This window comes from Aspergillus campestris (genome assembly GCF_002847485.1).
Source record: "Aspergillus campestris IBT 28561 chromosome Unknown P168scaffold_13, whole genome shotgun sequence".
In the NCBI taxonomy this organism is placed as follows: Eukaryota; Fungi; Ascomycota; class Eurotiomycetes; order Eurotiales; family Aspergillaceae; genus Aspergillus; species Aspergillus campestris.
In genome coordinates, this window is record NW_020194348.1 from 759,593 (window position 1) to 773,887 (window position 14,295).

The following is a 14,295-nucleotide window of genomic DNA, read 5'->3' on the forward strand; positions in this document are numbered from 1 at the left end:
GGCCACCCGACAAATTGGGAGACATCATCCCGCAGGAACTTGAACGACATTTTGCTCTTCGCTTTTGAAACCGGGGCGCGCAATAGTAAACCGGTTGAACTAGTCGGCTCTCACCAAGTTGGACCGATTACCGATGGCGGAAGTAGGGCTAAAAGTAGTCCCACTGTAGATAGTCCACGAGGCAATAGCGCGATCTTAGTACAAGTTAGTGGAAGGATCTATAGTAAGGATGCATATGTTTCGAACACGCAAGACCACGCTAATTACACCACTTATAATGTTGCCAGATGAAATCACGTGGGCACGGTTGGCTTCATATTTTCTAATTGCTCCAGAGTATGCTTATTTCACACCTGAAGATTAAATTATGTCCAGTAGACTGATAAATGTTCATTTAAATGCGGTAAAGGCGCGCAAGTCATCTATACTTTCAACAATCCTTGTCGCCAAACAATCAAGCATGATATCCATGCTACACACTGTGGAAAAGGTGTTAAGCAATTAGGGTTTGATAAGTGTCTAAAACTTATTCCTTTAGAGAGAGATCCTGAATCTGCACGTGGAGAAGTTACTACATGGGTTATCGCTCATGTATATGAGACATGGCTCCCAGGGCTAGTGGGATCAAGTGATATACTTCTACACGTTAGGACTTCTGTCCATACTACATGTCTTAATATATATGTACTTGATAAGATGGGTATAGAGGTAATAGTAAGACCTCCATAGTCGCCTGATCTTGATCCTGTCAAGAATCTTTGGGCACTTATGACAGCAATAATTTACACACGCTCACCTGGGGTTGAGCGGGCGTCTGATACACAGGAAACCTTGGATTGCTTGGTAGAGGCAGCAAAGAAGGCCCCTTAGCTATGAATGAACGGGTTCTGCAGATTCTATCAAATGACGTGCCTCATCGTCTTCAGGTGGGCCGCACTGCGAAAGGCTAGTATACAAAACATTAGGTATGAGAGATTTAGGTACTGTAATCTAGTACTAAATAGGAAGACGGTCATTTTAGTATAGTTCTACATATTGAGGAATATTGCTACCCCACTATAGATCCATTTCTTGTACTAGGATCGTACTATTACCTCATGAACTGTATATACAGTGGGGTCCTGGCTGGAAGGGTGACGATATACGTCGACTCATGGGGATAGTTACCTTTCTGCAGTGTCCACGGGCAATTCCCTTTTGAGGAAATGGATTTTCAGTTGGTTCTTGTAGCACTCGGATGTAGTGTCTCGATGGCCCCGAATTTCTACATAAATTGAGGGCTTCGAACTCCCAAAAATCCCTAACCCTATTCTCTCTATCTTTGACCTTCCTCAAACACAAGATTCCATTCACCCGAAGAAGCAGTATGACTTGGCCTGACAGTTTTTTCCCTACTTTACAAACCCAACTCTGTGCCGCTCAGGATCTGGATTCAGTGCGGTCAGTTGTGAAACATGCCCTACCCGAACAGCCAACGCCCACCAGATCGGGAGTTCACGTGGCTTTGATGGTAGCTCTTCGGGTTACTGAGCTGGTATGCCAGTCAATTGATCGTCTACTCGAGCAGCCAGCTAGCCAGTCTAGAGGGGCTTTCCACGATACTGGGATGTATCGTCCTTGTCGAGGGAACAGGGAGCCTCATGGGCCAGCGGACAAGAAACAAGGGTTGCAAGAACTCGTCCCCATGATCGATGTGGCCACAGACTATCTACAGAAGCTGAATGCATTCGATTATTACGCCTCTGTGGTTACTGGGCTGGTGCAGGTGTCAGCCTTCCACCACGACAGCGATGATTTGATTGTCCATCGGTGCCTCATCGCTGCGCACGCTCTGTCCGAGGGTTATATCGGGGCCAAACAGAGTGAACTCGCCTCCGCTGATTATCCGCATGGAGTCGAGCCTGTCCGCTATCCCAAAGACGATGTAAAACAAGACGTGCTGCGGACAGTCAAGGGCCCGATCCTCGGACATCATCAGATCATAACATGCAATGCTGCCATGTGTTTTGATACTGCGATGCATCCCAAGCTGGCCTTTGTCTCGTACAAAGAAAATTTGTGCTGGTTGGTCGACTGGGCGCTAGCCCACCGTGAAGACAAAGATATCCTGGCCAAACTCAATACCATTGTCGACTCGAACTCCACCAGCCCTCCTACGGCTAATAACGGGGACCTCTCATATCAAGAATCGATCCCCACCCAAGGACTCGAGCTTTCTTGGAGAGTTCGCAATGAAATCGGAAATGAATTTACCCACTGGCTGGCCAAGATGGACGAAGTGGTCAAAGAATCCACTGATCCCTCACTGCTTCACACGGGTGTCCTCTGTACCACAAATACTTTGGTTCGGAAGGTGCTCGTGGCAAGTGTTGCGTACGGATCCTGGCAGTTCTGGCCCACCCCTCGGCCCTTGACGTTTGACGACTACACCGAACTGGTTTGCGCATTCATTGGTGCGATGGTACGCGGCTGGGCCGTCGACCACGATTCAGAAGCTTCAATCAGGGAGCACAACTCGCTGAACTGGGTATGCAAAGACTGCTCGACGGCTCTGACAAGCGAGGCCTTGGGTCCCGCCAACGCCAGAGCCACCCGAGATGATACTATTATGCGGTATGCCTGGGGTCCACAGACTTATTTCTTTGTTGCTATGCGACATCACGGGTTCGCACGTCGGGTAGACAACCTCCTAGAGAAAAGCACCGACCTAGCATATCATAAACCGGCCAGGCAGATCACTCCGTACTGCGCTCCCATCGTGGCCGGTGATAACGTCCCGATCATCGTCACCAAACTGCTCGCCTTGTGTGGCATCCAACTCGACGATTCCTACATCGACCTTGGAGAGAAGGAATGGGACTGCCAGCCCCGAATGTGTTCTGAGTGCCAATTTGACGGCTACCAAGCACAGTTGTTTATGGTCTCTGTTGGCACGGCTCGGTTGGCAGCGAGAGTTCTTGATCATGAACAACGCCAGCGATTGGTCCGTTTGATAGATACCTACGGCTACCGACTTTTCCCTGCAGTTCAGACTAGATTAGTTGTGCTGTGCCCTTGTGTTCCAAGGTGGACTTCGGATGTCATGAGTCAGGCGTATGCAGAAGCAGGCACATCGTGTGGTCAGAGTGATTGTTCAGTCCCTACCTCCCAATGTTATAGCAGTGGACTGCCCGTGGCCGACGAATACAACGGGGTTCCATTAACGGAAGCACTCCTATGTCAAGCTCTCGTCGAGGCCGAGTCTTATTCAAATGAAACGGGGCAAAAAGACTGGTTTGATTGTGTATCGAAACCCCTCAAAATCTAGTCCATGACATGCTATCGAGCGGACGAAGGTTTGAGTTCCTCCACGGATATGTTACATGTCGTGCCTTCGGTTTGGGCGCTGACACTCGAGAGATGGCGGGCATTCTCCATGTTTGTTTTTCTCTCTTATATGTATTTCAGATTAAATGCATCTTTGGTTTTAGGTCGTACCTTTTTTTTCCTACATTTACCGTGTCCTCCCTTGGTCTACTCGGCATCACGGTGCCATTAAACCCCTGAATATTTGTGCGATGGTTCCGATAATTAGACAAGTACGATAACATCTGCTGCACCCAAAAGACGATGCATGCTCAACAGGCCTTCCAGAGCATATGTTGGGTATATCAGTCAGGTTAAGCCCTATACCAAGCGTTGGTCAACGTTTTGGTCTAGTGGTCTTGAGAGCATATGTGATATAAGAAGTAAAACGTGACGTGTTGCAGAGGGGCACGGAGCACTGAGATCATGCCCCTCAAAATAGGGTAAGCGTCAAAGTGAGGCTAAGGGGTAGTACTAGGCTGCGGCATATCGAACGACTTGGATGTGGGTACCGCAACCACGTCCGCAATTTGCGGATGTCGATAATCGTCCCGGTACCCAAGGCCAACTGCCGATATCCATTGGATACCCAATGGTATATGTTGGATACCCAGGCAGCGGTCTATCGTAGTATCAGAACCGTTCACTTGGGGACAGGTAGGGGGCACACACGCAACTTCAAACGATTGAGCTAGAGCTGTATTGCACTTCTAATTTTTATAGGCATAGGTACAGCGGTGGGATTGGAATTTACATTTAAAATTCTATGGTAAGCGATAGAAAGCCCGGGAAGTCTGGGAAGTCTGGAAGACTTTGTAGTAAACATGCATTGGTTCAAAGCTTGGAAATCTATTTACTCTATACATAGATAACCAGAGCTGAATTTTACATCCTTACATGAAAGAAAACTAAATTAAGTTCTAAACAAACTATCTTCTCTACAACACCAAAGCATGTTATTCTGTAACCTAGTGTGGAAGTGTTTGGAAACTAGTCTAATTCTCTTATTCAAAATTGTTTCAATTACAATTCAGATATCTTGAGTATTAAATGAATTAAAGAATGAAATATAATTTTATCATGCATAACTATTCTAGGAAGATATATGAAAGCCCTAATCTTGATGTCTCTTTCTCTAGTAGTACGCCTAGTGATTCGTTGAATATTGTTTATAGAAATCCGGTCTTTAGCGTCGAAAACTCCACCTGCACTATGAAGGAGACCGGGAACTCTCGGTATAACAATTGCTATTTCATCATGGTATTATCATCCCAATCATGGTTGTACATCAGTCATCCTGGGGTTGATACTGGTATCTTGACATGAACAAAATTCTCATGTCAAGAGAGCCACTTCTTGGTGTGCAAGACTTGTATTTCACAAAGGAGTACTCGCTAAGAATAGTGACTATATCTCACATACCCGGACAGAGGCAAAATCCGCATAGAGAAAGATGTCAAGGCTGTGGAAAGATACCGTATCTATAATTTGGCGCGGATAGAGGCAGTGACATCTCCCACAGTATCAATTTTCTAGAGACATTCAGCGTCTACATCTGCTTTGAGTTGACATCGATTATGCGTTCGAGAGTGATCCTTGCCCAGCTCTCACCTTGCTTCTCACTAGCTAATATGGAAAGTAGGCACACGTCTTCACCCATAGTTTACTACATGTAGCGACCTGCTCCCATATAATCATTCAGCACAGTCTTCAGGCGAGTTTTACGCGAGCCCAGTATTATATTCGCTGGCTCTTTATTCATCAATCTCATCACTATGACCGCAACTATCATCAGAAGCTCAGACCACCGCTTTCATCAACTATACTCTCATAGTATCAAGACCACGGCTTTTCTTTGAAGGCACTACCGTGAAGTAAATCAGGAAGAATAGTCTCAACTCTGGGCTGACACTTCTTCAGCACTAGCCTGAAGGACCACTGCCAAAATCAGCCTTGCGAAGTCCTCAACATCCTTGCGTCTACTGATCATCCATGGTCCCCACTGCTTAATCCGAAGAAAGTTCTCCTCGTTACTTGGCTCTTTCTTGTCAAGCAGAAATTCATGGTATTGGTCATTCGGGACGGTCGCCGCGAAATATAACAGGTCACCATCCTGGGATATTAAGAACGCCCTAAGCTACAAATAAGCACTTGATCTCTTTCTTATAGTAGAGATGTAGGATTGCAAAGTAAATCAAATTACCGGCTCTTTTTTAGGCCCTTCGGGGGCGGCGTGCGGAGAGCAGCGACCAACACCGCAGCCTCCTGCCAGAATACATCGGGGGCATGATTATCACGGCGTTTGGCCTTCGCTTCCAAGATCACTTGTGTCTGGGATGTCAAATTCGAGTACAGGAACCCATCCAGCTTGCACTCCATGGTGGCTTTCCGGAACTCTGCAAGGAGGCTGGCACGCCGGGGCGTCCATGTGGCTTGCACTTTTGGGTGCTTCATGCAGATTGCCATGAGAAAGGAAACGAGCGAGGCATTGACGACTTCCTCGTTGATTCTCTTCAGGCCAACACGCTTGGGTGCATCGGAAAAAAACCTCCTTACCTCGCGCTGTTGGTAGTAGGGAATCTCGAAAATCCCCATTTCGGGGCTGGGCAGGGTCAAGTCCTCTAAGTGGTCTACATATGTTTGAAATGGGACAAATGCAGCCAGCCAGTTGGCAGCCTGATGATAAAACTGGCCAAGATTGAGTTCATTCACAGCCCAAGCGCAAGGAAGTTCCACATCCCAGAGAACCTTCAGTAGAAGATACTGGTTGCGATCAATCTTAGATCCCGAGAGCAACCTTGCTCGCTGGAGAATTGAGTGTGTTGCTATCCGGAGCTTTTGGGCCTCCAGATCCCATTGTTCCCATGTCTGTGGGACCGCCTCATCTAGCTTGAGGGTTTTCTTTTTGGGGGGCATGAAGGATGAGTGCAATTTCAGCTGTGAACTGACGCCCTGGAGAGAGAAAAAACCGTGGTAGGTTGAGAAGAAAAGGGAAAAATTGGTGTTTTGAAAGGAGGCAAAAGATATTACAGTACTATCTTAGGTATCAAGACAAGAATCACTTGCCCCCTCTTGGCAGGAGCAGGGCTAACTTGTTACACTACAGTTCTTGATATCTAATTAGATCTCTTGATCTAACATCATTTCTTTAAAAGATGGCTGCAAAATAAAACATAAACATAATAGAAGTCAAACATATTAGTAGGGCCATATTATCTCCATGTGAATCAATATCCCAGCCTCCACCAAAACATTGAGATGACTGGCCTATATCAAGATCCAAGGTGAAGCGGCAGAGCCCAAGTTCGAGTCCTATCCATCAAGCTTTTGTATAGACCAGGCATTGTTTGCACCTTCTAACTTGATGAGGTTGTGGTCCACAGGGCTAATCCAGGAATGGACTAGCTCCCGCTGTCACAGTTAACTCTATTTACGACCTAGGTAATTACCCGAACTGTCCGCTCTTTCACACTTCACCTCTGCCCTCAATCCTAACTCGATTCCTCTCTTCAGTCAATTTCCACAGCTTCTCTTCTGCTCTCAACGATGGAGCCACTGCCTGACGACCCCGCAGCAACCCGTGCCTCCCTGAGGGCCAAGTACGAGAAAGCTGTCTCGGACCTCCTCAAGGCACTCCGCTCCGACCCAAAGCTCACGTACTCAAGCAATCATCTCACAAAGCTCCGGGTTACCCTTGGATCCTTCGATCCTGAGGATCAAAATTTTCTCACATCGAATACCTGCCTCTTTAAACCTATGTCTTCTGAGCAGATCATGGAGTACTCTCTAGACGTGTCGAAACAAGCTCAAGGCGCTCGCGACTTATGCAACAATTATGACGAGCTGTATCAATATCCCACGGGTGCGATAGGCCGTCATCTTTCCGATATTATGGACTACAACACAGAAATCACTTTCCTTTACCTGAACAGACACTACCAGAGCTCGTATAAGAAGACCAAGCGCTACCCCGAGTCTCTTGCTAAAACCTCGAAGTGGGGCCAAGTTAGGGATGGCAACTCATTCTCAGATATCCCATTGGGACTACTCGGGGGCTATTCCTTGACTAACCAGATCCCACCTTGGGCCGTCAGGGCTGATTACGAGTGGCAAGATGACTACCGTAGCCCAGAAACGATTTGCCCGCACATGATGCTCGTTATGTACACTGGTGCAGTTGCTATCGAAGGAGAACTGCTTTTTTGCGAGCTAGGATGTATCGCGCAGGTGATTCACAATCGTTTACAACAGAAGGAATTCGAAAAGACCTCGCTTTTCCCGGTATGACATCACAGGTCCTACCGAGCTTTTGCATACATACTAACCCAGTGCGCTGTTGAACTCGACAGGTGTTGATTATCTCGCTATTTGGACCGCGACACGGACGTCTCATCCAGGCTAGATTTAACAAGTCTGGTATCTTGAAGGTCAGGGCCTCGCCTATCTACAGTTTCGTGCGCAAGGACGAGGCGCCTTGGAACCTTTTTCTACGATACCATGCCTGTGAGCCTCGCGATGGGCCAAATATAGAGTTTTTTGACGATGAGGGTGAATTTGTATACCCGCAGGCGCTCGAGTATGTTTCCCCTGTGACCGGATCCAGCAAGGAGACAGATGCACCTGCCCAGGTCCCCAAGCACGCCCCCAATCTACTGGAATTCGAGAAAGAGAATGCTCCCCCTAAGGAAGATGAGACCCTATCAGCCAACGATGTTTGAGATTTGCATTTTCCTGTATTGACAAAATGCTCTACAAGACCAGGTCGGCAAAGACAACTTGCGCTTCGATTACGGCCTCGACAGCTGAGAGGTTAGCGGAAAATTATGAGAGTGTCATCTTGGGTATCAATGGTTTCTTTTAGGGGATGGAAAATATGTATTCGACCGGAAATCTAGGTGCTGTCAGCGTAATTGCTCTGCCGCTTGCTATTCGCAGGACTCTCTCATGGTCAAGCTCGTTAAAGCACATGGTGATGCTATCTGGAATAGGGGTATCCAGGGATTTCTGCAAAGATGGCACAGGTAATCGTCTTAGATTAGGGAGATTTGTTGATTTCTGCAATGAAATCCACCTTGCGTGATTCACCGTTACTAGATTATACGGAGTATATAGCTGGTGTTATGCAACTATGTAACAAGAAACCATGTTATAGATTGTCAGATGTGACTGTGATTCTCAGGTTTTCCTTTCTTCTATAAATTATCATTGTCATTGTCATTATTTTTGATCCTGATGAAGGTGGTTTGGGAGAATATTTGCCCGCAAATTCTACTTAGGATATGTGTACCTAGCCCAGCTACTGTTCATCATATCTCCATCATTCTTCTCCCTTGTTTCATTTTAAACATGTCCCTAGACTTTCATTGAGAAAGACTAGCGTTGAATTGAATTGCCGGATAATATCTCTGCGAAGAGAAGGTGATCGTTGATCAACTCCTAAACCCTTCAGACTAATGCAAAAGTCAGTTTGGCTCCAGTAGCATGCTTTCCTGGTTGCTGGGGAACATACAGTCGCAGGTCTTTCCTCAATAGAGGCTGGTCCCAATATCGAACAATCATCAAGTTCTTCACAATCTTATGCTCCATGCCCGCCACGTCCGATGCTCGTTGGAGAAAGCGCACGGTGTTCTCTATTTTCTGAGGGTCATAATCCTGCCGATACGAAGTGCGAAAGGACTTGCGCAAGTTCCGAAGAAGGACATGTCGCGAAGGAGTCGAATAATTGATTGCTTTTAATCCTTGTCGGTAGAGATGACGGTAGGCGTGGATAACTTGTTGCGGGGCCAGCGACTTGACTTGAGAGACAGCGCTCATCTTGATAATAGAGGTTAAAGACCACCTGGGCGATCAATCAAAAAGAGGGTGAGTTCGTTTCTAGTTGAGAGCCATTCGGAACTGGATAGTTAGTCTAAAGCAAGGCAATCATTGGGGGTAGTAAACAGTCGCATACACTGTACAGAGTACTCTTCTCTCCCGAAGTTATCTCCGGAGAAAAAAGGGCTTGGCGGACCATGAGTCAGCTCCACACTCCTCATCACTTCCTTCCTTTCATCGACTCCACCTTAACTCCTCCCACGAGGAGTAAATTAACCTCCGTAGCCCATGCGTTAGGCCGCAAATGATCAACCCGCCTTTGGTGCCCTCCCATCTTTCCATCAACACAGCTCTGGTTCTCTTTCATGCTCTAATCGATTCGCCATTTAGAAGCTGCTTGCCTTTGCGGTTCCATCTTATTGATTTGTTCTCTGGATGCCGACAAAATAGTCCGGCCTCTAAATTCTCCACGGAAGCTGCTGGGTCCAAAGTCGGCTGATATCATCTTGCCCTGTCGTTCTTCGTCTGAACTCTGCTTTCGACTAACAAGCTTATGCGTCCTCTGTGTAGAACCTGCATGCGAACTGACCGCCTTAGAATCATGGTATATCATTGATTCGCCTTTTCTTTGCCCCTCTCCCTTCGTCATCATCGGCATAAATCTTGCTTGGGAGAGCTAGTGATCTGCTGCGAACTGTTTCTTCGAAAATGAGCAGTCGCTGTCTCGACAGTGTGACCTAAAGGGGTGCAACTATTTCAAAACTATGGCCAGGGTATCTCGAAGGCCCGTCTCGGCCTTTGGCAGTCGGGCTCATAGTCGAGCGGCTCGAAGAAACACTGGGAAACATAAGGTCGTTTTGGAGTCTGTGACCCAGGAGAAAAGGAAGCTTCGGAGTGTTGTATGTCTTTTAGGACTCTATCTACATATGGACTGCATTAACGGTGACGGTAGATCTCGTTCGAAGCAAATGCCCCACCTGGATACACATTTATTCCCGCAGGCAATCCCCAGCTTACAACGGCGTGCAAGGAGTCTTGCCGGAAGGATGGATTGAAGGTTTTTGCGGTTACGGTAGGCTAATCCTTGGCTATGTTCTCGTTCGACCTGATCGGCCACCGTCTCAGACTATCGTATCACTGATATACATGATTCTCTCTCCCACATAAGACGACCCCGCACATGAACACACACAATCTTTCTCAGCATGTGCATAGGATAGGGTATCATTTCCCTAGCGCTGTTGTAGCCTCCGTCTGTATGGATTTGGGTCTATACCTCACATCGATGGGGAAAGCGATTCCGTTTCAAGGGTTTGGTGATGTGAAACGCCATGCCCGAAATCTTTCTGGGATTTCGCAGATGACCATTGACAGCGAAGCGACGGATGTGCTAAGGGATCTTTTCCCCAACATACCAGATCATGATTTGAATCAGATAATTAAAACAGCATTTCAAAAGGTACGTGGATTAGCGAAAAACCTGGGAACCGAACTCAAGTACGTTTGACTAGGGTCAACGCAAAGTTGGCACGGCCGTGGAATTGCCCTTGGCCCGTCGTGCGCAACTAGCGGTCGTAGCACATATCCGACATATCTACACGGATTACGATCGTCTTCTGAAAACCACCTCGTTCCATGAAGCGAGAAGCCTCGTCGAAGAATCCACTCTGGCCAAATTAGTAGAGTGGAGGGGAGACGATGAAAACGGGAAGACAGTTCTCGAAGATGTTTTTCGTGAGGTTATTGTCATATCCGACGATGAAGAGAGTGAGGCAGAGGAAGCTCTCCGGTCTGATGATCGAGATTATAGTGTGGAAGTTGTTTCGAGCCACCCGCGAGCCGAGGAGCTTCGGACAAAATCTGTTAATTATGCCACCCACACTCAGGAATCCCAGCTGGATCTCCAGGAGGATGAGCCGCCACCAGGCTATCGGTTTGTCCCAGAAATTTCCAGGAAGGACAGGATCGATCGCCGAGGCTTCAGCAGATACCAAGCCTGGGATCGTGCCATCAATCGGTATAGGGGTATAGCCAACGAGGCCAGCCAGCGCAGAGTGGGAAATGGCCCGACGGGCCCCCGCAGACCCTTGGACCCCGTGCAGGAACATGCACGCGGTAATATCAATCTTGAGTCACAGTGTTCTTCAAGCCGGACTACACAACCCCATCATGTGTCCATTGCGCATTCTATGCCTCATTCCAGGATTTCCAATTCCGGTCTCGGAAGCTCCGTACCCAGTCCACCAGTCGAGCGTTATGTAAATGTCCGGGGAATGTCCTCCTACCAGCCATCCTGGCCAAAACCAAGACCCATGGATGAAAAGGGGAGGTATGAAATTCCGCCCACATTGACTCAGGCCGATCAACAACATCCATTGGTTGAGCCGTACAGGCAAATGAGGGAGGTGTTCCCAGCCGCCAGCATCACTACCACAGATAAGTCCCTTGCATCACGACCAGAGAAATATACTATCCACCAAGGTGGTGCTCCGGATGCCCCTGTGTTTGTTAGCGGCCCAAGACAGCTTCAGGAACGTGGTGACTTCATCGGTCATAATGCAAGAGCTCCAGGTCTCTCACGCACCAGGACAAATATGGACCCCCAGGATCATGTATTACCATCTATCGAACCCCCCTATTCTGCGGAGTATCAGCGCGCACAGACTGGCCAAATAGAACAACTGACCCGAAAGATGTCTGGAGAATTCTCTATCCGCTCAGAAACGCCGCACTGGGTTATTCATGACAAGCCACGTCAGCCCATGGAGTACAATATCCAGGATCATGCCCCTAAGCGTAGGCGTGTGGCTTATTGTGAGCCTTTATACCTCGACAACAGCCGACAGGATGTTGATACTCTTCCTGTTGTGACTACCCGCGCAGGAGAGCATCATGTTCCGCCGTCCTATGTCCCTCGGGGCCAGGTCTCCTACCGAGATGACCCTATCCACCATCAGAGGCGCGTTCCTCAGGCGCCACCATCCTACGTCATGGGGCAGTCTTTAGAAAGTGGCCGAGAACCCTTCCTTCAAGACTCTTATGCACAGCGGGAAGTCGTATTACCCCGGACCCAACGGGAAGATGTTGGGGGCCAGTCGATCACACAAGAACGGCGCCCTGATCTTCATCCCTATCACAGAATTCCAGAACCTCCCCGCGTCTTGCCTGAAGCTAGACATCCTGTTCCTGCAAATAATGCCCACGATCGATACATTTCTATTCGGTCTCCGAAGTCTGGGAAACACACATTTTACCGAAGTGATCTTCGTTATGAAGTCGGCGCCGTCGAAGCGCCTGAAAAGCCACAACCATATGAACGAGCCCAGCACATCAGGGCCAACGTTCCTACCTCTATGTCGCCCGAAGTCCATGAAAGAAGAAGACACTACGCCGACGATTTCGTCCGCGGCGTTGACCTGCGAGACTCAGCCTCATCTAGATACATCCCCCAGCATCGTTTCCCGCTTAGCAACACTGAAACTCATCATCAACCGGTTCACGTTCAATTTGTGGAAGAACGTCAAATAAATATCCCCCCGGATAATACAGCATCAAGGCCGCCTCAAGAGCGGACCTATTCGGATTCCCACCTTAGGCATGCTGGTCATGCATATACTGTTGTACATGAACGAGATGCAAATAATCGTGGCCTCAGGTCTTTCGAGGCGTCTCCTGCAGGTCACTACCACGAGAGAAGAGGCGGGCCTCCTCTTCAACCTGTACGGTATGGTCATGCCCACAATTAGTTTTAGTCCTTCAGCCACATCCCCACCCCCAACCCTTGTTGAACGCTATATATCCCCGGATCTCTGCTGATGTGACATAGGCCAACTCACGAGCAACCGCAACCGCCGTCTGGAAGAGATCAACTTCCGCATTTTTACTCAAGGGCAAGCGAGCATCCTACACGGAGGCTTTTGGTCCGAGATCCATCGGTTGTCATTGTCGATTAGCTACATCTAAATGGCCTTGGGGGTGGCATTCTAAGGAGATGATGAGCACATTCTTAATGTCATCGTATCGGTACGGATTGTGAAGGAGGCGTATCTCATATGCACGCACATACATAGAAGTGAGAAATACAAACTTCTTGCATCCCCACTTCAGCGTGTCCCGGATTCTGTGGTATCGCCAAGATATACAGTATTTGGGACATATAATGGCCCAACAGTCTATTCATATCTAGTGATGTATGCAAGGTCCGTCAATACGTAGTTAGATGACAATAGTCTATGCAACCGCATTTGTTCACTTCAGTTGATAATCACGAATATCAACGCTTTCAACAATGCCCTAGTATATGCAATTCGGCGCAGAGGATGTGGACTAGCTATGGTGTAGAATCAAGACCCTCCAGTCCATACCGGCATAAGGGCAGGTGCATGCACTAGATGCAGTGAGACAAGTCGGTTGAACCGCCAGGGTTTGCAAAGATAAGACCAAAAAAAAACGAAGAAGAAGATAGAGAACATATAAACAAGAGATGTCGTCCCAAGCAGCCCAACTAGAACAACCCGATCGATCGATCCCTCACCAACCTCCGTCTGGGTCACCATCCATGCCAAACAGACCCCTCATTATACGTGAGCCCCGCCCAGCCCAAACTCAAGCTGCGACTCCCCGCGCGGGACACAACACACGGTAGTAGGTATCCCCACTACCTTCTCTAGAGGATAAAAGCAACTCGCGAGCACAGTGGGTAATAGTAGGCTGTTGTCATCGGCGCATGCATATCCATCCATCCATATATCTATACATCCTTGGGTTCACCATCTGCCTCCCCGCTGTTGACAGTCTTTCCGGTCTTCTTGATCGTAGCGAGGACGGTGTCATAGGAGACAGAAGGCTCGGTGACGACGTTGGCGGTTTGGGATTCTAGATTGACGTCGAGGGATTTGACACCTGCGGTTTTGGAGACATTCATTAGTTATCAGTGAGCTGACTGACCGCCCGGTGGTGTGAATCATCAATGAGTTCAGAATACTACTAGACAGCAACGCACCTTCCAGCTTCTTGAGAACTCGCTCCACGGCGCCGGAGCAGCCGCCGCAGCTCATGGAGATGTTGAAATTGTATGTGTGGTCGGACATTGTGAGAGGTGGGGTGGTTGTGGGCGCAAGAGGGTAAGGAACGGAG

General features: G+C 48.1%; 6 protein-coding genes across 6 annotated transcripts; 3 read left to right on the forward strand and 3 right to left on the reverse strand.

Moving 5' to 3' along the window:
- Positions 1-1,684: 1,684 nt before the first annotated feature.
- P168DRAFT_330237 (uncharacterized protein) lies at positions 1,685-3,036 on the forward strand (the record flags this gene model as incomplete). Its single annotated transcript, XM_024841560.1, has 2 exons — positions 1,685-2,940; positions 3,027-3,036. The coding sequence occupies 2 exons, from the start codon at positions 1,685-1,687 to the stop codon at positions 3,034-3,036; spliced, it is 1,266 nt and encodes a 421-aa protein (XP_024689539.1).
- A 2,203-nt stretch (positions 3,037-5,239) lies between these two features.
- Positions 5,240-6,261, reverse strand: P168DRAFT_285086 (uncharacterized protein; the record flags this gene model as incomplete). The annotated part of the gene is made up of 2 exons (XM_024836180.1): positions 5,240-5,477; positions 5,549-6,261. 2 exons carry the CDS (start codon positions 6,259-6,261, stop codon positions 5,240-5,242), a joined length of 951 nt encoding a protein of 316 aa, XP_024689540.1.
- A 579-nt stretch (positions 6,262-6,840) lies between these two features.
- Positions 6,841-8,426, forward strand: P168DRAFT_293330 (uncharacterized protein). Its single transcript, XM_024837791.1, has 3 exons — positions 6,841-7,626; positions 7,695-7,921; positions 8,102-8,426. The coding sequence occupies exons 1-3, from the start codon at positions 6,892-6,894 to the stop codon at positions 8,157-8,159; spliced, it is 1,020 nt and encodes a 339-aa protein (XP_024689541.1). The 5' UTR covers positions 6,841-6,891; the 3' UTR covers positions 8,160-8,426.
- A 93-nt stretch (positions 8,427-8,519) lies between these two features.
- Positions 8,520-9,285, reverse strand: P168DRAFT_259752 (DUF1763-domain-containing protein). The gene is made up of 2 exons (XM_024834640.1): positions 8,855-9,285; positions 8,520-8,795 (listed from the first exon to the last, which is right to left on the reverse strand). Exons 1-2 carry the CDS (start codon positions 9,157-9,159, stop codon positions 8,681-8,683), a joined length of 420 nt encoding a protein of 139 aa, XP_024689542.1. The 5' UTR covers positions 9,160-9,285; the 3' UTR covers positions 8,520-8,680.
- Positions 9,286-9,457: 172 nt separating this feature from the next.
- P168DRAFT_330241 (DUF2293 domain-containing protein) lies at positions 9,458-13,252 on the forward strand. The gene is made up of 5 exons (XM_024841561.1): positions 9,458-10,058; positions 10,112-10,231; positions 10,328-10,618; positions 10,671-12,883; positions 12,986-13,252. Exons 1-5 carry the CDS (start codon positions 9,924-9,926, stop codon positions 13,110-13,112), a joined length of 2,886 nt encoding a protein of 961 aa, XP_024689543.1. The 5' UTR covers positions 9,458-9,923; the 3' UTR covers positions 13,113-13,252.
- A 350-nt stretch (positions 13,253-13,602) lies between these two features.
- On the reverse strand, positions 13,603-14,247 carry P168DRAFT_293334 (copper metallochaperone ATX1). The gene has a single exon (XM_024837792.1). It carries the CDS (start codon positions 14,081-14,083, stop codon positions 13,910-13,912), a length of 174 nt encoding a protein of 57 aa, XP_024689544.1. The 5' UTR covers positions 14,084-14,247; the 3' UTR covers positions 13,603-13,909.
- Positions 14,248-14,295: the final 48 nt, after the last annotated feature.